This window comes from Hemiscyllium ocellatum, chromosome 26, assembly GCF_020745735.1.
Source record: "Hemiscyllium ocellatum isolate sHemOce1 chromosome 26, sHemOce1.pat.X.cur, whole genome shotgun sequence".
NCBI classification, from domain to species: domain Eukaryota; kingdom Metazoa; phylum Chordata; class Chondrichthyes; order Orectolobiformes; family Hemiscylliidae; genus Hemiscyllium; species Hemiscyllium ocellatum.
Window position 1 is genome coordinate 29,829,736 of NC_083426.1, and position 25,876 is coordinate 29,855,611.

The 25,876-nt window shown below is 39.7% G+C and overlaps 1 protein-coding gene across 1 annotated transcript in view; it reads left to right on the forward strand.

The window, feature by feature from the left end:
• Nucleotides 1-11,437, forward strand: part of LOC132828399 (LEM domain-containing protein 2-like) — a 30,244-nt gene extending 18,807 nt beyond the window's left edge. Inside the window, exons 6-9 of the mRNA XM_060845469.1 lie at nucleotides 551-696; nucleotides 5,815-5,916; nucleotides 6,731-6,833; nucleotides 8,087-11,437. Of these exons, the coding sequence (XP_060701452.1) occupies nucleotides 551-696; nucleotides 5,815-5,916; nucleotides 6,731-6,833; nucleotides 8,087-8,234 (499 nt within the window). The 3' untranslated portion in view covers nucleotides 8,235-11,437. The remainder of the gene's footprint in view (nucleotides 1-550; nucleotides 697-5,814; nucleotides 5,917-6,730; nucleotides 6,834-8,086) is intronic.
• Nucleotides 11,438-25,876: the final 14,439 nt, after the last annotated feature.

The window sequence follows — 25,876 nt, forward strand, 5'->3', positions numbered from 1 at the left end:
AGTGATGAAACATCGGAGAACAAATTTACCAGCTCAGCTAGCAAACTTCCAACCTTAAAATGGCACTTCTGTCTCATTCTTGGCTGATATATTTCCTTCTTGAGAGGTCAACCAACTTCCCTTTTTGAAAGTAGATGTCAACTAATTTCTTGCCCTTCATTGCCAAGTAAGATCACATTTTCATTCACCAATTAATTTAAGAGCTGACTGGCAAATGTCTCAGCCAATCACAGCAGCAACATCCTGTCTTATCAGAAACTGAATCCTAAAAAAACATATTTGTGTATTGATGAAGCTTCTGATTAAAATTACTTTCAAGTTACTTGATGGATAGCATAAACAGTGGGTTGGCTTCAGCTGGACTTATAGTTTATTCTCTTATAATTATAGATTACAGACATTTGGTGGTCATCCATAATGAAAATGTAACATTTGAATAACAGACTTGAATCATTTTTAAGAGTTTTATACAATTTAAAAAAAAAGATTGTTGCAGACATTCCCTTGAAGAATGTTTATTTAATTATCTTTTTTTAATATCTGCTTACAGGCTAGTTGGTGAAGATTCTGAAGCACCAGTGACTTCAGTGGATCAAGTGATCTGTCTTGAATCCACTCGTCCACAGATGAATTTATATTGTCGCCTCCGTCATGCTGTTTATACTATTCTTCACAGAATGCTAATCTTTATCTTGGGTAAGTCATTGCTACTGTTAATATATCTATAACTTATATACTACTTTAGATTTGAAAATTATCAGCCACAGAGTAATTGATTTTTCCTTAGGGCAAGGCCAGTGATAGATTTGGTAAACAATTCTTAGAAAGATAATTGTTGAAATAAATTGTCAAGAACACCTCTCATGGTAATTTCTAACAAGAAATGAGCAGAAGTTACTTGCTGAATTTAAATCTCATTTTTATTGCATTATGGTTTTGATTTGTGGGAAAATATGATATCTTTTATAATTTTGTTATTTGTAGAAGATTATCTTCTGAATTGCTCAAATTATTTAATATTAAGTGTCCCAAGTACTTTAATACTTGAAACTAAAAATTCTTCTTCTGTTGTTCATTACAACAAATATATTATTCTATCAATCTATTTTACTTATACAATTTGATTAGTGGAGCAAAATACTCACATCATAATGCTGTAAAATGTTTGCATTTTAGCAATAAAACTGGTAATCTAAATAATTAGTAAGTTTCTCACATGAGGTTACTAAAACTGATCGAATCTAGGTTCAGATGTCAGATGACCTTTTCAACTTCCTATCAGAACACAGTTGTGTTAACGTTGCAGCAGACAATATGCTGTCATAGAGATGTCCAGCTTGGAAATAGACCCTTCAGTCCAACTTGTCCATGCGATCAGATATTCCAACCCAATCTAGTCTCACCTGCCAGCACCCAGCCTTATCCCTCCAAACCCTTCCTATTCATATAACCATTCAAATGCCTCTTAAATGTTGCAATTATACCAGCCTCCACCATTTCCTCTGGCAGCTCATTCCATACATGTACCACCCTCTGAGTGAAAAAGTTGCCTCTTAGGTCTCTTTTACATCTTTTCCCTCTCACCCTAAACCTATGCCCTCTAGTTCTGGACTCCCTGACCCCAGGGAAAAGACTTTGTCTATTTACCCTATCCATGCCCCTCATAATTTTGTAAACCTCTATAAGGTCACCCCTCAGCATCCGACGCTCCAGGGAAAACAGCCCCAGCCTGTTAAGTCTCTTCCTAAAGCTCAAATCCTCCAAACCTGACAAAATCCTTGTAAATCTTTTCTGAACCCTTTCAAGTTTCACAACATCTTTCCGATAGAAAGGAAACCAGAATTGCATGCAATATTCCAACAGTGGCCTAACCAATGTCCTGTACAGCTGCAACATGACCTCCCAACTCCAGTACACAATACTCTGACCAATAAAGGAAAGCAGACCGAACACCACCTTCACTATCCTACCTACCTGCGACTCCACTTTCAAGGAACTATGAACCTACACTCCAAGGTCTCTTTGTTCAGCAACACTCCCTAGGACCTTACCATTAAGTGTATAAGTCCTGCTAAGATTTGCTTTCCCAAAATTGGAATCTCACATTTATCTGAATTAAACTCCAACTGCCACCTCTCAGCCCTTTGGCCCATCTGGTCAAGATCCTATTGTAATCTGAGGTAATCCTCTTCGCTATCCACTACACCTCCAATTTTGGTGTCATCTGCAAACTTAATAACTGTACCTCTTATGCTCGCATCTGAATCATTTATGTATATGACAAAAATTAGAGGACCTGGCACTGATCCTTGTGACACTCCACTGGTCACAGGCTTCCAGTCTGAAAAATAACCCTCCACCACCACCCTCTGTTTTCTACTTTTGAGCCAGTTCTGTATCCAAATGGCTAGTTCTCCCTGTATTCCGTGAGATCTAATTTTGCTAACCAGTCTCCCATGGGGAACCTTGTCGAACACCTTACTGAAGTCCATGTAGATCACATCTACTGCTCTGCCCTCATCAATCTTCTTTGTTACTTCTTCAAAAAACTCAATCAAGTTTGTGAGAAATGATTTCTTATGCACAGAACCATGTTGACTATCTCTAATTAGTCCTTACCTTTCCAAATACATGTACATCCTGTCCCTCAGGATTCCCTCCAACAACTTGCCCACCACCGACGTCAAGCTCACTGGTCTATAGTTCCCTGGCTTGTCCTTACCATCCTGCTTAAACAGTAGCACCACGTTAGCCAACCTCCAGTCTTCCGGCACTTCATCTGTGACCATCGATGATACAAATATCTCAGCAAGAGGCCCAGCAATCACTTCTCTAGCTTCCCACAGAGTTATAGAGTACACCTGATCAGGTCCTGGGGATTTATCCACTTTTATGCATTTCAAGACATCCAGCACTTCTTCCTCTGTAATCTTGACATTTTGCATGATGTCACCATCTATTTCCCTACAGTCGATAGCTTCCATATCCTTTTCCACAATAAATACTGATGCAAAATATTCATTTAGTATCTTCCCCCATTTTCTGCAGCTCCACACAAAGGCCGCCTTGCTGATCTTTGAGGGGCCCTGTTCTCTCCCTAGTTACCCTTTTGGCCTTCATGTATTTGTAAAAACCCTTCGGATTCTCCTTAATCCTATTTGCCAAAGCCGTCGAGGGTACCCTTGACAAGGATGGAGTCCTGGTTGAAGAGATCCTTGAAATGCTCCTTCCAGTGAGTGCTAACTGCTTCTCTGTGCTGTACATGCGCCACTTCATTCTTGGCGTTCAGTAGTGTAGCTTCTTAAGTGGTTCAGATGATCTTGACTAAGCTGAATTATCCAAGCACGTCATGGCTCTCAATCAATTTCTGGATTTCCAGCATTCTTTTCACTTACCATCCGTTCTTTAGGTCACAGGCTGTTTTTGGACCTTAGGCTTTTTGTTTGACCTTCTCCTTCAATTAGCAGGAGGGCTGAGAAAACATTACGCTGTTGTCCTCATAGTTCCCAGAAAAAAAAGCATTACCATCAACATATGGGAGTCTGTAGCCTAAGACCCCAGCAATTAAAGAAGCAGCATTTGCAAAGGTGCCAGCCGTTCTGAGCATCTCAGAAAGGCTCTGGTGTTACCAATCAAAAGCAGTGGAAGGAGCATGCAAAAGCCCCAGCATCTCATCCACCCATTTTTCTTCCATCATAAGGTTAGAATTGGGGATGTACAGTCATCAGCAAACAATGTTCAGCACCATTCGTGACGACTCAGATGCTGAAGCAGACAGTGTCTGAATGCAGCAAGCCTTGGAAGACATCCAGGTTTAGACTGAGAAGTGGCAAGTAACATTTGCGCTAAACAAATGCCAGACAATGACCATCACCAACAAGATAGAATCTAACTATCACCTCTTGACAAAATAAGGCAGGGCAAGTGACTAGGTATCAATGGGGGAGCACTTTGGGGGCCAGTGATCATAATTCTATTAGTTTTAAAATAGTGATGGATAAGGATGGATCGGATCTAAAAGTTGAAATTCGAAATTGGAGCATGGCCAATTTTGACAGTATTAGGCAAGAACTTTCAGAAGTTCATTGGGGGCAGATGTTCGCAGGTAAAGGGACAGCTGAAAAATGGGAAATGAGATATCGAGAGTCCAGAGACAGTATTTTCCTGTTAGGTGGAAAGGCAAGGCTGGCTGGTGTAGCGAATGCTGGATGACTAGAGAAATTGGGGTTTTAGTCAAGAAAAAGAAGGAAGCAACTGTCAGGTTTACACAGCAGAGATCAAGTGAATTCTTAGAAGAGTATAAAGGCTGTAGAAGTATACTAAAGAGGCAAATCAGGAGGGCAAAAAGGAGACATGAGATAGCTTTGGCAAATAGGATAGTGAAGAAGTTGTTTAATTTGGCTTCCTTTATTGGTCAGAGCATTGAGTATAGGAGTTGGGAGGTCATGTTGCAGCTATACAGGACATTGGTTATGCCACTACTTGTGTGCAATTCTGGTCTCTCCTATAGGAAGGATGTTGTGAAACTTGAAAGGGTTCAAAAAAGATTTACAAGAATGTTGCCAGAGTTGGTGGATTTGAGCTATAGTGAGAGGCTGAATAGACTGGGGCTGTTTTTCCTTGAGTGTCAGAGGCTGAGGGGTATATACCTTGTAGAAGTATATAAAATCATGATGGACATGGGTAGGGGAAATAGACAAGGTCTCTTGCCTGGGGTGGGGGAGTCCAGAACTAGAGGATATAGTTTTAGGGTGAGAGGGGGAAAAATTTTAAAGGGACCTAAGGGGCAACTTTTTTATGCAGAGGGTGCTGCGCGTATGGAATGAGTTGCCAGAGGAAGTGGTGGAGGCTGGTACAATTGCAGCATTTAAAAGGCATCTGGATGGGTATATGAATAGGAAGTGTTTAAAGCAATATGGGCCAAATACTGGCAAATGAGACTAGGTCAGTTTAGGATATCTGGTCGTCATATACAAGTTGAACTGAAGGGTCTGTTTCTGTCCTGCACATCTCTATGACTCTATTTATATATGATACCATTATAAATCCCCCACTGGCAAGGTCCTTGGGGTTGTTATTGACCACAAACTGAACTGATCTAACCGTATAAATACTGTGGCTGCAAGAGCAACTCAGACACCAGGAATCCTGAAGCAGTGGTTGTGTCCCTACCTCTAAACCAGGAGACTCAGGTTCAACTCCCATCTGCTGCAGAAGTGAATAAAATATCTGGATAGGATGACTAGAAAATAGCTCTAATTACTGCATCACAGTACTGTACTGTCAATGTCCATATCATAGCTTTAACTTTCCCCAACGTGATTCTTTTCCTCCAACTCATTGTCATTAAAAACATCCTCATTACCCACTTCCAGATGAATGTCCAGTATCCAAGTCCTTAATGATATAAATCATAAATTACATTAGTCATAGATTAACCACTGCATGTAAAGTTCTAGACATAACTCTGAGACCTTCTGTTTTATTGTGTAACCGTGCATAAATGAATAACATCTGTAACTGCAAGCAATAGCAGATACGATAACCACACTTTTGGTGAAAGGAGACTTTGAGAAGGCTTTTGCAGAATCAAGAAGTGAAAGATAGAGGGATTTAGGGACATACTTTTTGAGAGTAGAGACAGAACAGCTGAAAATTGTAATATAGACAGTGAAGCACAGAGAGGAAGCAGACACACAAAGCTAAGGTTGAATATTAAATTAATTCCTAGTGTAGAACCCATAACAATTTACCTTATTACAAAAAGCCACCAAAAATAATTGAGTTGATGAGCTTCGATGTATTTTTCTAAAGTTTTAAGCCTTTTGTGGATCATGTTGCTACTTCTGAAATACCAGTTGAAGAAAATGAAGGACCGAGAGCAAGCCGTGTATGAAATGGTGAACAAAATTATAGGTACTGTACATTTATTATTTTCTTGTTTGCATGACATGTTGCTAAAATCGTGAATTATGAAAGCGTGCTTATGTGTGCAAGTGTTCAAATGAATGCAACTTAGTAGGAGTCGTGCTAGTTTTGGGATTAGCACTCAAGTACCCGTGTTCCTTCTCTCATGTTTTCTGTTCCTTGCTCTTGTAATAGTAGTGCCACATTTGAGTTATTGTGTCAAGTTAAAGTGGCTAGGATGCAGTTCCTTTCTGTTCAGTAGTTAGTGGCAAATTAGGCTCCTTGCAATGTAATTGTGAAACTTAGTACTCAGATAATTTTTCTAACTCAAAAGCATTTTGGAAAACTTTCAATAACTCTCACACAGCTTATCCAAGCAACCTTACATGTTAGGAAAATGAGGTTAGTGAGAAGTACCTTATCTCACCCAGGCACCAACATAATCATTCCATTTGTAATCAAATCTTCAATGTTAGGATGGGATGGAATTGGCTACCATCTGAGAGAGCTCTCCTCAGTGGGTTAATACGAACATTCAGTAAGGATGTGATGTGGACTCGAGATTGATTGTAGAAGAGTTGAACATCTTCCTAAACACCCGCTACGAAGTGTTTCACCTGCAAAGTCACCATTTGTTTCAGTGTTAACCATATCATTGTTTATCAATCTTTATCATTAATTAGTCATTATCAAAGAAACAAATTGCGTCTTTCAGTTAATAAAGCAAAATAAATTCAATTGTGCTATTTGTCTTATGATTATGTACTATTATCAGATAATTTGCTTTGTAAATAAAGCTCAATCTGTTCTAATTTTAAAACAGCTGTCGTTCGTGCCCATAATCAAGACTGGGAAAAAGATTTAGAACTCATACCATATGTACCTGTCCCTCATGTCCGTGACACTCTGATTCAACCTGAGAACAGGTCTGTTTATTATTACAAAAAAACTTTGTACGATTGTTCACTGGTATTTCTTTTTAATTTCCTGGCAAGGTGGCTCAGTGGTTAGCAATGCTGCCTCACAGCGCCAGGGACCCAGGTTTGATTCCAGTCTCGGGCAATTGCCTGTGTGGAGTTTGCACATTCTCCTTCTGTGTGGGTTTCCTCCCACAATCCAAAGATATGCAGGTTAGGTGAATTGGCCATGCTAAATTGCCCAAAGTGTCAGGATGTATTAGTTAGGGGTAAGTGTATAATTGGGTAGGGGAATGGATTTGGGTGGGATACTCTTTGGAGAGTCGGTGTGGATTGTTGGGTCGAAGGGCCTGTTTCCACACTCTAGGGATTCTATAAATAGATATATGGAGCATTTGCAGCTCCAACTTGTACTTTTTTTTTCATAGGAAATCAACTGAGCCTCATGGAGCTATACGTTTTATTGTTATTAGGATTAATCAGCAGAAAGCAATGTGACTGCATTTATGCACCAGAATCAAAGCTATTGCAACTATTCATGCAATCTTCCAAAAATTAAGTTTTTTTTTAAATTGAAAAATTACTATATAATGATGCAAACAATATTTCCATGCTACCTTTTAAAATGTATTATGAGTTGTAGGTTTTGGAGGCTTTTCTTGCCCATCCATAATTGCCTTCAGGTGGTGAGATACCTCCTTGGTGTTACCACAATGCTATTAAGGAATATATTCTGGAATTTTGACCCATTGACAGCGAAGGCACAATGACATATTTCCAAGTCAGGAAGTACCACTAGGAAACAGGGTATTACTGCGCAGTCCTCTATTTGCAGCCACTGCTGTGACTTGTATCATTCTCAGCAGTTATACTGATCAAGAAAATAAAACCCTGGCATTTGTAAGTAAACATCACTGCCTATCGTTTTCTGCTATTTTGAACTGGAAAATTATGCCTAAAGTTCCTTATTTTCTATACAAGAATTTTGCTGTCGACCTAGAGATAAGTTGGCCACTGTCTCTGCACCTCAATCATTTAGTCTGCCATAAAAAAAATCAAAGCAATAACATGACGTTACAAAAATGAGAAAAAGAATTATAAGAGTAGAGTGTATCAAACCCTAAACTCACTATCTATTCTGCCTCATTAAAATTTATCTGAGCTACACATCACATTGTTTTTTAATGTATTTTATTTGGGGCAGGTAGGTTTTAATGTTAGACTACCAAATTTTATAGTTTGTAAATTTTCTTTTACTTAAGGAAAAAGATGAAGATGATCTGGGAGAAGGCTGTTCAGTTTCTTGAAGCAAATGAATCACGAATTCGTACAGAGACTCAGATAATAAATGGAGAAGATTTCTTAGTCTGGAGGTGGACACAGCCTTCGTCCCTCTGTGATTCAATGTGATAAATAACTAAATGTAATGAGCAAAGGGCAGTTAGGAGCCATATTGTTGATGCAGTGCTTTAGCATGCCAGCAAGCTTTACTACACGATGAACACTTGTGTTTGTGAAATTTTCACACAGCAGTTGATTTATTTGAGAGCAAGGAGTAAGCCACTACTGATGAAAAGGTAGAAGAATTGAGTGGATACCTGGGACATCTTGCAATGCTTGTTGACAGATTTTAAAAATATCATTATTCATTGTTGGGATTAAGGAATCACGAGCAAGGCCTAGATTTAATCTTCATCTCTAATATAACTGAGGGGCTTAATAGGTAACCAGAGAAAGCAGCTAAAAACCTGTCATATGTTGAGTGACTGAAGTTGTATACAGTTTGACAAGTTTTGTAATAGATTTTTTTGACAGTGCCAATCCAACAATCATCAATTACCACTTAAAGTTCCTGATGAGATTTGACCTCTCAATATCCTGAATAACTAGTTCAGACACTTAGATTATTAGTTCAATAAGAGAGGCACCATACCATAGCTATATTTATTGAAGTTGTTAGAGATTCGGAAACAAACGATCTTGCATTTTTCCAAAGCCAGATAATATGCTAATGTAGCCAAATAAAGCAGAAAGGTAATACTGTAAATCTGAGAACAATAAAATAATGTGTAACTTTGAACTAGGCCTTATATTTAATGGACTTTAAATATAGTTGTCATAATTCTTAAACATAAAGGTTTAAAGTCTTTGTCCAGATTCATATTCTGTGCTGCATAGTGTTTTAAATTTGCTTTTATGCACTGACTTTGTGAAAATAATTGTCATTATGTCAGAAATTCTGTCTCCTGTATATAAGTACTGCACTTGCTTTAAGTATTTTATACATTTTAAGGACAAGTTTTTTGCAGTTTATGCAATCAAATTTATTTTATGAAGAGGGTGCAACATCAGTTTTTCCTTTCTGCTGCATACAAATTTGATAGGAAATGTAATAATGCTGATTCTTCTGAACAGAGCCAAACATGCTGAAATCTATTAATTCCACTTAACTGACCTGGTATTCCTGACCCATATCTGTTCTATTTCTGTTTTCAACTGTCAACAGAAATATTAAAAAAATGAAATAACTCCACAAAGGCTGGTATCCCATCACCAAATCACCCTTTTTTTGACTCATGCATAGCATTTGACACTGACCAGTCTTGCTCAGAACCATTTCTGTGTGTGTTCAGAACCCCTGACACTTCTGTTTATATCTGTCAGCCAGGACTGCTGATTGGGGCTGTTATCCCAGTCCAATCAGGGAACTGGTATTCAGTGAGGTCCACCTACCTGACCTTGTTCCAATCACTGCAGAAAGCATATCTCCAAAGTATTTTAAAATATTTGTAAATGTATTTTGTTCCATAAGGGTAATTTTATTTCTTAAAACGCAGGTTATTTTCTTTTTAAAGGGGTGGCAATAGCTTCCATGTAAAGGGTAATTATGTAAAATAGTAGATCTCTATGACTATAAAACTGACAGTTGAGCAGCAGCTTTATGACTTAAGAAATGTCTGATAATGTTTTTATGTGTGGAAGTTAAGTGGTTAACATATTTGATGAAGCCTAATTGGAAACAATTGGAAAGCTATTTGGTAATGAAAATGCAGCAGGCGTGTGTTCAAGTTTCATAATGATACTTTACCGTGAATAATCTATCTCAAAGCATTGTGAATGAACTAAAAATATACAGTATAAAGTAAAACATTTCGTATTACACAGTGCCTCATTGAATTGGTATAAAAGTGAATTATTGTTCTGTATTTTGTATATATCTTAGAGGGTATATTTGTACAAACATAGGAATTGCCTCTTTGGGTTTGCTCTGCCATTTGATAAGGTCATGGGTGAGTTGATTGTGGCGCCAACTCTGGAATCCATAGAATCTCTGAAGTGTGGAAACAGGTAATTTGGCCCAACAAGTTCATGCTGACCCTCCAAAGAGCATCCCACCCAGGCCCATCACCTATCCTGACCCTGTAACCTTGTGTTTCCCATGGCTAACACATTTAACCTATATATCCCTGTTCACTAGCCAATCCACCTAACTTGCTCATCTTTCAATTGAGGAAGGAATCTGGAGCACCCAGAAGATACCCATGAAGACATGGGAGAATGTGCAAACACTACACAGACATTCGGGCGAGGGTATAATTGAACCCAGGTCTCTGGCACTGAGAGGCAGCAGTGCGAATCACTAAGCCCCAAAATACTATTATTGTAGAATCCCCACGGTGCACATAGAAGCCATTCAGTCCATCAAGTCCGCACCAACCCTCAAAAGAACATCCAACCCATTCATGTAACCCTGCATTAACCATGGCTAACCCACCTATCCTGCACATACCTGGACACTATGGGGCAGTTTACCATGGGCAATCTACGTAACCTGCATATCTTTGGATGTGGGAAGAAACTGGAGCACGGAGCAGAAACCCACACAGACACAGGGAGAACTGTCCATGCAGACAGTCACCCAAGGCTGGAATTGAACCCAGGGCCCTGGCAGTTGGAAGCAGCAGTGCTAACTACTGTGCCACCTTGTCGTTCTCTACTTTCCTCCCTACCCCATAACTCTGACTCCGTTGTTAGTCAAGAATCTGTCTATCGCTGCCTTAAGGGATATTCATTGAGCCTGCCTCAACACTTTCTGTGGAAGAAAGTTTCAAAGGCTCACAAATTAATTTCTCTTTTTCTTCAATGGGCAACCCCTTATTTTTAGGGCTGTGTCTCCTGACATCCCCAAAAGGTGCACATTGCATATGCGGAAAGCTTTGCATATGCACACTTTGTGAAACACTGTGCCAGTCAAAAACATGGTGATACCCAAATAAACACACAAATACGAGAGTGAGGGACGTCTTTGGCAGCTTTGCTCATATGTACTAAGAGCATTTATGAGGTGTCGGCAGACATTCTCTTTTTAAACTGTGTCACCTAATTCTAGTGCCTGCTACAATGGGAAATACACTTTTAGGATCCACCTTGACAAGGTCCCCACAAGTTCATATATGTTCATAGTACCTTTATGTAATCACATGGTGCTAATCTGCTATTTGTTAGGAAGATAAAATTCTTGGGCTTCAGTTGCTGTTTTCAGTTCTATGATATATATTGCATGTTTTTACTGATTTTACAGAATCATTAAACTCTTTAGTGATAAATGTTAATTCATACATTTTGACTGACTTTTTTATGTGGACGTGGATTTTTAATCTTCTCTATTGAATTTCATATTTTTAGAAGTTTAATAAAATATTGAAACAATGCTTGTGAATTTATTAAGTATTTGAATCTGATTAAACATCCAGCTAAATTAATAACTATACATGGCAGGACAGATTAAATGTCCCAATTTAAATTAAAATTATTTTAAAGTCATTATTAATAATTTCAATCAGTTATCGGTGGTGAATTGACATAGGGACTTAAAATACCTTTTTTAAATGATTGATCCATTTTCAGGTATGTTAATCAAATTCTTACCTAATTATTACTCGTAAAGATGTTAATGAATATATATTTTAATGCAATATATATTTAAAATAACTTGTATTTAAAATGCTAGGCAATGACACTGATTCACAGAAAAATTTGCTTTTGGTGACATGCATAACAGTCCTATTATAAAATACTATACTGTGTGATTCAGCCATGAACAACAGCATGCTATTTAATTTATTAGAAGTGACAAGTCTGCATGTAGATGTTTTGTACTTTTACAATGAACTTGAAACACAACTTGGACTGAAGGGTCTGTGCTGTATTGGCTCTATAACTTTAAATGTTGAGTTCTTCTGAGCATTTCCATTGTTGTTCGTGCTTTGGACTTCAACTAGTTCATGTACTAAAAATATTTTGCCCATGTACTCGTATCGATGAAGCAGGCAAAGGAATACTGAATTCGGTTTTTGGTTCAACTCAATTTTATTAACAAATATTCCTTAGTAAAAACACCATATGAGCATTTTTCAAATTCCCACAATGTTAACTCTACTTCTATCCCTCTTAGAAAGGATATAACCTGTAATGATCCACATGTCAGAGCTGGCCTGTTGGAATCTTGCTCCTCTCTAAAGCTCTTTTTCACAAAAGTAGGTCAGGACAAATCTTCTCCTTGGTTTGCCGCACTGTCTTACCTCAATGAAGACTCTCAGCAAGATTCAACACACATTGGACTGACAAACAGGAACTGGGAAAATTCTATAAAAGCAAATTTTGAAGAGTTTGGCTGACCTTGGGCCAAGACCAGACACGAGAGATCTCCACAGATGGAGAAGGCTGGGGATGTGTCTAGATTTGGTCAAATATCTAATGATAATAACAGATGCCACTGCACCTCCAATTTTGGCGTTATCTGCAACCTGACTAGACATACCTCTTATGCTCACATCCGAATCATTTATATAAATGATGAAAAGTAGTGGACCAAGCACTGATCCTTGTGGCACTCCACTGGTCACAGGCCTCCAGTCTGAAAAACAACCCTCCACCACCACCGTCTGTCTTCTACGTTTGAGCCAGTTCTGTATCCAAATGGCTAGTTCTCCCTGTATTCCATGAGATCCAACCTTGCTAACCAATCTCCCTTCCTGAAGTCTATATATTTCATGTGCGCTGCTCTGCCCTCATCGATCCTCTTTGTTACTTCAAAAAACTCAATCAAGTCTGTGAGATGATTTCTCACACACAAAGCCTTGACTATCTCTAATCAGTTCTTGCCTTTCTAAATACATGTACATCCTGCCCCTCAGGATTCCCTCCAACATCTTGCCCACCACTGACGTCAGGCTCACTGGTATATAGTTTCCCGGCTTGTTCTTACCAACCTTCTTAAACAGTGGCACCACATTACCAACATCCAATATTCCGGCACCTCACCTGTGACTATGCATATCCTCCTATTCCTACCCTCACTAGCTCGTAGCACTGGGAGTAATACAGGTATTTTAAATATCCCTCATTGCATTAAGGCCAGTCTCAATATCAGAAATTTGGCTGTTCATGCTACATTTCCCTGAGAACCCATCACCTCTTACATTTTCAAAAACAGCATACTTGTTTGAAATGGAGATAATCACAGAAGGGTCCAGCACTACCTGCCTACTTCTCTCACATTTCCCTGAGTTAGTCCATCTATGTGACTATATCTATGACTTTTCCCCTTCCTATAACTGCCTTCCATCACATTCCCTTGCTCTTGTAAATTCCTCTTTGCCTCTGTCTCTCCAACCGATCCATTCAATCTGATCAGATTCGCAACCAATGGCATTTATTGCAAATATAATCCTCAGTAATATGTAAACTTTCCCTAAACTCCCACACCCGACAAGAAGAGATATGACTCTACGAAATGCCATTTTTGCTTCTTACAATGTACAGACCCAGAAAATAATAGTCTCATTCCTCAACAAAAGACTGCTGTAGGCTAACTTGATACTTATTGCTTATATTTTTAAGGTTAATCAAGAGACATATCTCCATAGAGGATATAATCATGAAATAACCCACTTTACTCACTACAGCAGACTTACTGTAAGGCCACATTTAAAAACATTCACTTATGTTTCTGTGCTGTGTACCTCTCCCAAGCAAGTTCCTCCAAGATTAGTCATGAATTTCACTGTGTTAATTTCCTCAGTTGCACTCCGATGTCCAGCAATACATGAATTCATACAGCAAAGGCAGTAACTGCACAAGTTCACAACTGTGTCAGTTAGCAGTGTGGGTTTCTCTCTGTCTGCCTGTCTCTCTCTCTCTCTCTCTGTTGTTTTGACATTTTGTTTTCCAAAGTTTCAAACAATGCAACAGCATATAAAACAGTCATTGCTGCTTCTGGAATTCAAGGAAATCACCTCCAACACCTAAAATATCTCAAAAAAGGAGCAGCCTTCTGTCACATCCTGAACGTTTTCCCCTCCTTCATCTTTGATTACCCAGAATCCAGCCAAATAACAATGGGCTACCTCTCTTTGAGGTAGAAAATGTCAGTAAATAAAAGCAACTGTGTGACCGTACCCCATGTATTCAAAACAATGTGTGGATTTTAGACAAAAGTTGTTCTAAATTATACCGTAAAGATCTGGAGTCTAAACTCATGCCTCACCAGAGGGGGGAAAGGGAGATTACTACATCACATCATCACCCTTAACATCTGACCCATACAGACCCTTCATTTGTAACATCCAAAAAATCAACCTTTTGTATTAGGTCACATGTACCAGCTGGGATAGACCTAGTCAAGTTCCCGAAGTGTTAGAACCTTGGACAACTCCATCTGCGGGGTTTCCTGAGATCCTGCAGAGTGACCTGAGACTTTCGATCATTTTATTGTGTGTTTAAAGGAATAGAGCTACATGAAGAAGTTGCCCCTTAGGTCTCTTTTATATCTTTCCCATCTCACCATAAACCTATGCCCTCTAGCTCTGGACTTCCCCACCCCAGGGAAAAGATTTTGTCTATTTATCCTATCCATGCCCCTCATAATTTTATAAACCTCTATAAGATCACCCCTCAGCCTCTGATACTCCAGGGAAAACAGCCCCAGCCTGTTCAGCCTCCCCCTATAGCTCAAATCCTACAAACCCTGGCAGTATCCTTGTAAATTATTTCTGAACCCTTTCAAGTTTCACAACATCTTTCCGATAGGAAGGAGACTAGAATTGCATGCAGTATTCCAACAGTGGTCTAACCAATGTTCTGTACAGCTGCAACATGCCCTCCCAACTCCTGTGCTCAATACTCTGACCAATAAAGGAAAGCATACCAAACGCCACCTTCACTATCCTATCTACCTGTGACTCCACTTTCAAGGAGCTGTGAACCTACGCTCCAAGGTCTCTTTGTTCAGCAATACTTCCCAGGGCATACTTCATCAAAATACAACAAGCGTCATCTTACTTATGAAGAGCTTTTCTGTTGAGATTCTGAAATAATCAAAACTTCAAACCGAAAACATCTTTATGTGAGGACACTGCTCTTAATATATAGTATGTGTAAATAATTAGAACCATAGAAGGAAATATTAAGTCAGAGAATCAAAAGTTTAGTCAAAAAGGCAGACTTTAAGAATTATCTTAAAGCATTCAGAGAAGTATCTGAAACTTAAGGTCTTACTAAATAAGGTGTACACATTGATGCTAAAGCAATTAAAATTGGAGGTGTTCAAGTGACAAGAATTAGAGGAATCCTGCTGTCTTGAAGGGAGCCATCAGAGATGGTTGGGGGTGGGGAGACGAGGCAGGCATTAAGTCATGTACAGGTTTAGAAACAAGGATGAGAATTTTAAAATCAATGAAAACCAGTGAGCATCCAGCTTTGGTGTGAGTTAAGTCACTGGCCGCAAAGATTTGGATGTCTGAAGTTTATAGAGGCAAGGATGTAGGAGCCCAACAGGATTGAATTGTGGTCATGACTGAAAATGGCTTCAGTCTTTGACAGAAATTTCCTTGTATTAAATATTATAATCCAATACTGAATGATGGATAAACAGGCTGATAATGAAATAATAATGGAGGAATTGAGAGAGGTGATGGTGAGGTAGAATGTGATGTTAGGTAAAAACAAGGACCGCAGATGCTGGAAACCAGATTCTAGATTAGAGCGGTGCTGGAAAAGCACAGCAGTTCAGGCAGCATCCGAGGAGCAGGAAAATCGACGTTTCGGGAAAAAGCCCTTCATCCATTTTCAGCTGATGCCACCATGGAGCAGCATGTTGATGAGAAATAGGATTCAAATCTTCTACTACTGTAATCTTCTCTTTCCATCCCACTTATTCCCACTATTGCTCTATTCCCTTCATACTTAATTATATACCATGTTTCCCCTTCAGATGTGTCGATAATAATTGCATCAATCATGTGGCAATGAATTCTACATTGTCACTGCTGATGAAATTCCTCTTAAATTATATACTTGATCTGTTGGTTTCTATATAATGTTGATCCACCATTTGTCTGAACCTGTTTTCTTCTCATTTGGTATATTGAAACCCACTGGTCCCCCAACCCAATAATCTGAAATTTCTGTCAGGTCTCCTTTCATCATGATAAATTAGATAGTTGTGTGCTCCAAATTAGGCTACCATTCCTTTATTTTGCTTCTTTCTGATAGTTTAATATACCTCTCGTGCGGAAAGAGTGGCAAAGATTGAAGGCAACTTGCTGTGTGATAATCAGTGCTGGATCCAATGGATGTTAGCCAGGGAAAGCAACAACAAGGTGAGTATGTAGATGCACATCAGTTACATAATTAGTGCCCAAAAGTTACTGTAAAAATAATATCCTTTTCAACCTTTCCTCCTCATAGTTATATTGCCCAGAGAAATAGCCAAAAAGAGTGTTACACCATCTTTTCTCTAAACTGGTGATTCAATCATTGAGATCCAGTCAAGAATTGCTCCATAGCATCACCCAGTGGTCAAACTGCATACAGATTGAAGAAAGATTATTGAAACAACATAGAACATTACAGCGCAGTACAGGCCCTTCGGCCCTCGATGTTGAGCCGACCTGTCATACCAATCTGAAGCCCATCTAACCTACACTATTCCATGTACGTCCATATGCTTGTCCAATGATGACTTAAATGTACTTAAAGTTGGTGAATCTACAAACGTTGCAGGCAAAACATTCCATACCCTTAATACTCTCTGAGTAAAGAAACTACCTCTGACATCTGTCCCATACCTATCACCCCTCAATTTAAAGCTATACCCCCTCGCGCTCGCCGTCACCATTCTTGGAAAAAAGGCTCTTCCTATCCACCCTACCTAACCCTCTGATTATCTTATATGTCTCTATTAAGTCACCTTTCAACCACCTTCTCTCTAACGAAAACAACCTCAATTCCCTCAGCCTTTCCTCATAAGACCTTCCCTCCATACCAAGCAACATCCTAGTAAATCTCTTTTGCACCCTTTCCAAAGCTTCCACATCCTTTTTATAATGCAGTGACCAGAACTGTACACAATACTCCAAGTGCAGCCGCACTAGAGTTTTATACAGCCGTAGCATAACCTCATGGTTCCAGAACTCGATCCCCCTACTAATAAAAGCCAAAACACTGTATGCCTTCTTAACAACCCTGTCCACCTGGGTGGCAACTTTCAAGGATCTGTGTGCCTGGGCACCAAGATCTCTCTGCTCATCTACACTACCAACATGTGTATGAAATAGCAGCACTGACATCATAAAACCATAAAGCCTTTCAGCCCATTGAATCTGCACTGACAAGACAACTACACTAAATCTACTCTAGTCCCACTTACCAACACTTGGCCCTCAGCCTTGAATGTTATGACACTTCAATGATGTAAAGGTGCCAGTGTTGGACCGGGATGGACAAGGTCAGAAGTCAGATGACACCTGGTTATCATCCAACAGATTTATTTGAAATCACAAGCTTTTGAAGCGTTGCCCCTTCTAATGCTCTGAAAGCTAGTGATTTCAAATAAACCTGCTGGAGTATAACCTGGTGTCGTCTAACTTCTGATCATGACATTTCAAGTGCTCGTCTAAGTATTTTTTGAAGATTGTGAGGTTTTCTGCTGCAACCTGGGGTTATATTCACAGATCTCTAAAGGCAGGAGGACAGGTTAAGAGGTTAGCATAAGAGCAGGGAGGTCATGTTGGAGCTGTCTGCGACTATGGTTAGGCAGCGGCTGGAATATTGTGTTCAGTTCTGTTCTCCACATGAAAGGAAGGATGTGAATGCATTGGAGAAGGTGCAGAGGAGATACACCAGGATGTTGTCTGGAATGGAGGAACTTAGCTATGAAAAAAGGCTGAATAAGTTTGGGTTGTTTTCTTTAGAGCAGAGAAGAGCAAGAGGCAACCTGATTGAGCTGTATAAGATTATGAGGAGCATGGATAGAGCAGTTACAAAACGATTAGTGAAGAATCGATATCAAGGAGGCATCATATTAAGGTGAAAGGCAAAAGGGTTCGAGGGGATTTGAGGAAAAGAAATTCACACAGAGGATAGTGGAAATCAGGGTTCCTAACATCCTGCTATTCATTGAATATTCCCGTGTCTTGTTGCTTCTTCTGGAAAGCCTCACCTCACATCTATCAGGTTTACATTTCATCTGCCATTGATCTGCCCATCTCACTAATCTGTCTATACCCTCTTGTAACCTAAGACCTTCTTCACTGTCAACTACCTGTAGAAAGTGAGGACTGCAAAAGCTGGAGATCAGAGCAGGAGAATCAATGTTTCAGGCATAAGCCCATAGATGAGGGTGGGGGTGGAAGTGATAGGTTGGAGAGGAGGGTGGAGCGGATAGTTAGGGATGAAAATGGACAGGTAGGACCGGTCAAGAGGACGGTGCCGAGTTGAAGGCTTGGGACTGGGATAAGATGGGGAGGAGTGGGGGGGAGAGGAATGAGGAAACTGGTGACATCTGCATTTATCCCATGTGATTGCAGGGTCCCAAGGCAGAAGATGAGACGTTCTTCCTCCAGGCATTGGGTGGTTAGGGTTTGGCGATGGAGAAGGCCCAGGATCTGCATGTCTTTGGCAGAGTGGGAGGGGGAGTTAAAGTGTTCAGTTACAGGGCAGTGGGGTTGATTGATGCGAGTATCCCAGAGATGTTCGCTGAAACGATCCACAAGTTGGCATCCTGTCTCCCTGATGTACAGGAAACCACATCAGGTGTAATGGATGCAGTAGATGATCTATGTGGAGGTACAGGTAAATTTCTGTCCAATGTGAAAGGATTCTTTGGGGCCTTGGATGGAGGTGAGGGGGGAGGTGTGGGCGCAGGTTTTGCACTTCCTGCGGTGGCAGGGGAAGGTGGCAGGGTTGGGAGTGGGATGGTGGGAATGTGTGGATCTGTTGAGGGAGTTGTGGAGGGAATTACCTCTCCAGAATGCAGGTAAGGGTTGGGAAATATATCCTTCGAGGTGGGGTCTGTTTGCAGGTGGTGGAAGTGGCAGAGGATGATGCAGAGGTCAGTGGGGTGGAAGGAGAGGACAAGGGGTATCTGTCCCTGTTATGAATGGAGGGGTGGGGTTCAAGGGCAGAGGTGCGGGAAGTGGAAGAGACATACTGGAGAGCATCGTCGAACAAGTGGGAAGGGAAATTGCAGTCTTTGAAGAATAAGGCCATCTGGGATGTTCTGTAGTGAAATTGGTCATCCTGGGAACAGATGCGGTGGAGATGGAGGAATTGGGAATAAGGGATAGCGTTTTTACAGGAGGCAGGGTGGAAAGTGGTATAGTCCAGGTAGCTATGTGAGTCGATGGGTTTGATTAAATGTCCGTGTTTAGTTGGTCACCAGAGATGGAGCTGGAGAGGTGCAGGAAGGGAAGAGAGGTGTCCAAGATGGTCCAGGCAAATTTGAGGTCAGGATCCACTCCACCTTCCTCTCCGACCTATCACTTCCACCCCTACCTTCATCTATCAATTACATTTCCATCTACCTTCTCCCCAGCCCCCACTCCCATTTATCTTTCAGCCCCCGGGCCCAAAAGCCTCATTCCTGATGTAGGACTTATGCCTGAAATGTCAATCCTCCTGCTCTTTGGATGCTGTCTGACCTGCTGTGCTTTTTCTGCACCACATGCTCGACACTAGCCAACTTTGTGTCATTCTCAAATTTACTAATCAGCGTTATGCCTGATAACAATCTTCCAGGAAAGTAGCTGAATAATTCAATTTATAAATTCTATAAATGTAAAAAATATCAGTTTTCATTCCCTGAATTTAAACTTTAAACAATTTACCGAGAAGGGAACCTGAAGTTATGCCAAGTTAAATTAATTTTCACTCTCATCTAGGTAGTACCACCAATGGCTCACTTTATCAATATGTTTAATTTTACTATTATTCAGTAAGTGCTGTGTTCATTGCTTTATATTCCCAAATTGAAATTCTGAGTATCAAAGGGATAATGTAATATTTTGCAGTTAATTATCTAAATCAGTTTTATTCCTGAGATCATGATGACCCTTGCATACTTCTGGCTCCAGTTTAGCAGATAACTTATTCCCAAAGAAACATTTTTCACTTTGAAGTTTAATTCCCCGTCAGGGATCCATGGTTCTACATTTACCCGAAGAATTCTTGTTTTCACTCGAGAAATACAAGGAAAAACTGTAATTTTAAAATTAAATACGTAATTTAATTTCTTCACATTCAATCAAATTGAAAACCACATGAACATCAATTGAGGTAGTGGAATGCAAAAAAAACTGCGAGGTTGGTACAATTACAGCATTGAAAAGCCTCTGGATGCATATACGAATAGGAAGGGTTTAGAGAGATATAGGCCAAGTGCTGGCAAATGGGATTAGATTAGATTAGGATATCTGGGCAGAATGGACGAGTTGGATCGTAGGATCCGTTTCCATGCTGTGTACCTCTACAACTCTATGACTATAAAGTCAGAAATTCCCTTTTCTGCTTTGTTGTCTGCAGTAGCACAGCATGACCATTCAGGGGCAGTATTTTGAATAATGCAGTTTTCAGTAACATGCATCTCCGAAGATCATCTTATGGATTGTGGTTTTAATATTAAAGATACTTGGCTGGATTATTGGTTTGCAGAGTAGTGGGATGCCAACAGCATGGGTTTAATTCCCATCACCGGTTTGAAGTTACCATGAAAGATTCTCCATCTTAACCTCTTCCATCACTAAGGTCTGTTGGCCTCAGGTTAAATCACCACCAGTCACTCCTCTCTAATAAGAGAGCAGCCCTATGATCTGTTAAGACTATGGTGACACAACCGGTAACAACTTCACAGGAGCATGATGAATAAAAAGTGATGCTAAATCACTTTTGAAAGTGTGAGGATTGTACATAGAAGTGATTTTCAAGGAATGTTTCAAAGGAGGAAAGAAACAATATGTTAGGAGCAGGGGTAAGCTGTTTGGCCCCTCAAGCCTGCTCTATCTTGCAATAAGGTTACAGTTGATCTAACAGAAGCCTCGAATTACTCTCCAGCACTACTCAGAAATAATGGAGAGATTAAAACTGGGGGTGTTCAAAACCAGAATGAATGCAGATACCTTTGAGAGTTGTGGAGCTGGAGCAGATTAGAAATCATGTTCACCAGCTGCCTATGGAACTCATGGATGAAGGATCCTCAGAAGACCTCATCATTTCTGTGGCTTCACCACCACAGGATTCACTTCATCATGCACCAGCACACATACTTGTGTGACAGTAAGCCCAGCTAGACAAATTGTCAGATTTTTGCCAGTTAACTCATCTTTCACAAGTTAGCAAGAGGAGGTGGTGGTGACATAGGCGTCTTGTACAGAGTCCTCATCAGAAGGCACAGCCAACTCCAAACTCTGTTCAACTGAACAGAGGCATTATAAAGTCAGGACTGTCAACAGACATGTACTGACACGCTTTTAAGAAAAAAAAATCACAATTGCTATGGGAATGAAACAAACCACTTCAAACACGTGATTGATGTTACTGGGCATTGCAATATATCTTGTTCTATGGCTATCTGCTTGGAGTAGCAATTGGAATAATCAAATATGCTCAACTTGATCATGCAGTCTCTTGATACCAATATGTTTGGTTCCTTGAAAGAATCATCTTCAGACCATAAAAGGCATGATATTTCAGGAAAATGACTCAAAGTTTTGCAAAAGCGGTAAAGAAATCGTCAAATTAAACAAAATTTTAAAGATAAGAATGCATCCTGACTAAAACCATTGAAGCCAAAACTTTGAATATTTGATCTCTGATACATGGTAATTTATTTCATCAGCCTCCAGATTTCTTTTCCAAATATCCATCTCACCCTGGAAAAATGCCTTGTTTTTTTTTAACAGGAATAATTGGAACAGTAGAACTGGTTATTGAAACATTCAACTCACTGGAATTCTGTTTTTTAAATGTCTATAAATCCATGTCGAGTATTGGACTTTGCAAATTAACATCAAAGAGGATGTGAAAAGAGCTGTTAGTTTTGAGAAAACATGGAAGAGAAAAAAAGAAGTAAATGTAAGTTCAAGGGAAATAAAATGGAACACGGAAAAAACAGAAAATGCTGGAAACAGTCAACAAGGAATAAAGAATCATTTTGAAAAGAATGAAAGATGCAACAACCTATTATAACACTAATTTGAAGAAAGGATTGCTTTAGAAAAACACAGGGATGATGGAGTAAAAAGAAACACAAAGTAGAAAAACAGACCCTTATCATGTTCATCATCATCATCATTACCATTGGTGGTCCTTCACTGACAAGGATTATTCACTTCCACTCTCAGGGTGAGTATGTAAGTGGCTTTACAGACCAATGTGAAGGGGTGGTTGGGGTGTTGGTGTGGCAGTGCACTCCTTACGCTGTTTTCATCTGGCTTTCAGTTTTTCCCAATGGCAAGTTTCGAGGTTCTCAACGCCTTCCGCTTTGGATGGTCTTGGGTCAAGTGTGGTCAGTGCCTCAGTGGTAGGAATTTTGGCCCTGGTCATACTCCGTGCAGTGGAGTGCCTCAGTGATTTGTACTGACCTTTGCTCATTTTCCATTTTCATCTTCATCTTAGTTAATGAGAAGTGTCATTGCTCTCTTTTTTAATGTCCCACCCTCAGTGGAATAATCCACTTCTTATCAGGAAAGGGAATTGATTTGGTCAAGTCTTGGCAAAGGTTACAAAGGTCAATGAAGATATAAAGAAATACAACACCAGCCACAGTACCTAAGAATGTTATTTATCAATTTAGTTAGGCTCACATCAGTGTTGTGGAATAAGCCAGACACTTGATTGATGTGATCCAAGCAGGAAGGTCTGAGAGAAATCAAAATGGACATGAGAGGCTACAATGTTTTATGGATTTTGCAGAGGAAAGGCAAGTTAGAGTTGTGATGGCATTTTGCAAGAACATAAGGAGTCAAGAGTTTTTCGAGCAGGGGTTTGATGGTAGTTTTGAATTGAAAAGGGCCAGTGCTTTAGGAGTGACAACAATTTAAATTGTCAGCTGTCGTAGGGAAGTTGAGTGGTCAGCAGGTCATTGGGACCATGTCAAGGCAGTATAGGAGATAGGATTAACAAATGAGCAAAGTCATGGAAGAACAAAGAGGGCTTGATGTGTTTCAGCCCGGTCTGAGTTTGGATGTTGGAACCATTTCTGCACCAGATAAATTCAAGAGTGTAAATGGTGGACATGAGGGCAGAAATGTGAGGTTCCTCATCATAGATTTGCTGGTGAAATGGGTGAATACCAGATTAAGAAAATTGACAACTATAAGAGTGGCACAATCAATGGAGGTCAAAGACAAGACAGCTGGAAGTTTAACAATATATTTTTAAACTTCATGGGGAAGTTTTTTTCTAACTTTGGATGCAGGAAGAGGTGGATTTGGAAGATGGACAGATGTAATTGATGAGGGGTACAAGGAAATAGTTTCTGATGGACCTGTTAATGAGTAAGACTATGCGAGCCAGTAGACACAAGAATGACATGGTAGAGCATAAACATAAATGAGTTTATGACAAGAACAAAAAAAAAGTGCTGGAGAAATTCAGCAGGTCTGGCCACATGTGTGGAAAGAGAAACAGAGTTAAAGTTTCATGTCCAATTGACTCTTCTTCAAAACTCAACTGTAGGAGGTTTTTTTTATTTTGCAGATGGGACAGAACAGGAAGTTGTGGAATTCAAAGAAATAGGAAAGAGTAAGGTTCAGGAGTATTGCTCAATATAGGTCAGATGTGTTTCTCATTCTGTCCCCAGTGATCCCCATTTCAACATCGCTTGCTTCACTGGGAATACGTGGCAGAGCCCAGTGAAATTGATAAATGCAGATCATTGAAACACCAATAGCATTTTGATTCAATCTTGTGTGGGGTCCACAGTGTGCCTCACCTGCATTAAGCCCGTTTGAATTTCATTGACAGTCTTTAATAAGACACGGAATGCCAATGGATCCCACAATAAAGGTTTAGGTTTCTCTCCCAAGTTTTGAGATTGCAACAATACCCCAGTCTCCTCACTCCCTCTGACAGGTAAAGTTGATAAAAGAATGGAGAGGCGATAGCCTCGTGGTATTATTGCTGGACTGTTAATCCAGAGATCCAGATAACATTCTGGGGACTTGGATTCAAATCCTGCCATGGCTGCTGGTGGAACTGGAATTTAATTTTAAAAATCTGTAATTAAGAAACCATTGTTGATTGTTGGAAAAATCAATCTGGTTCACTAATGTCCCTTAGTGGAAGGGATGAAAGGAAACTGCCATACTTACCTGATTTGGCTGACATATGAATCCAGATCCACAACAATGTGATTGACTCTTAAATGTATTGTAAGCAATTAGGGATGGGCAATCCAATGTCTTCATCCCATGAATGAACAAAAAAATGTCAAGATCCGCAGGGCATCTATCAACTTCTCTCTGAAATTATCATTGATCAAGAGTAAAAGGAGATTCAAAATAGATAGAGAGAACGGATATCGATGTAGCAACAGAGTTTTAGTTAAGAAAAGGTAGAAAAAGAGGGGATAGTAGAAGGGATGAGAATAATAAAGGATTGCAAGTTGGAAGAGGATAAGAGAAACAAAATTGATTTTCAAGTGTTCTTTTAATGTGAGAAAATATATCCAAAGCACTTCACAAGAATCAAACAAACTATGACTCTGAACAATGTATGGAGATCTTAGGTTAGTTGACTGACCCAGATGCAGTTTTACAACAAGGTGTATCAAAGACACATGAGAGGTCAGACTGGTGTTGTGAGGAACATGCATATAATTATGGTGCTGCAGAACAATTCAGAGATAGGGAGAAGCAAAGCCGCAAAGGCATTTGAAAAGAAGTAGAAATTAAAAAATGAAACAAGTCTGGGAGTCAATATTAGTGATTGAGCACAGGGTTGATAAGCAAACAAGACTTGTTACAAAATCAGATACAGCAGACCTATGGATATTCTAAATTAAGGGAGCATGAATATTTGGAGGCTGGTCAGAAAAGCAAAAGAATATTGTCTAATGGCAATAAAGACGTACCTGAGAGTTTCAGCAGCACAGGATGGAATGTGTTCACAGGCTATGAGGTCGCTGGCTATGCAGCATTTATTTTCTTTATTGCTGTTACTTTTTAGTTTATTTTTAACAAACCATTTACAGTTTAATTTACATCAACGTTAACTGTTTGCAGACCTTTGTAGGACATGATAGTGATTGTACAGCTCACTAGGGAGTCCACACCCTCATTTTGTTTTAGTTAAACACACACAAATGTGATATAGAATACTCCTTTTGCCTTCAGCCCAAACAGCCCTTTTCAATTAATGTGGGCTTCAGGAATAACCATTTCCTTCATTGCAAATTTATGGATCTCCTTAATAGAAGAAGGAGCACAGGATTTATTGCATCCCTGCATGCCCTGGGGAAGCTGGTGGTGCGCTGCCTACTTGAATTGCAGGGATTCCCTAATGTTGTTGAGGAGAGAGTTCTAGGATTTTGACTCAGCTTGAGAATTATGTAACAGATTTGAACTTTTTAATAAAGGTGCATTTTTTCAATACACTATGCAGTTGACCATGAGTAAAATCCTGGAGAAACAAGTTTCTCATGAACATAAGTGCAAACATAAATATAAATTCATTCAAGTAAAATATGAAATTCATGTAAAAGTTAAAACTCA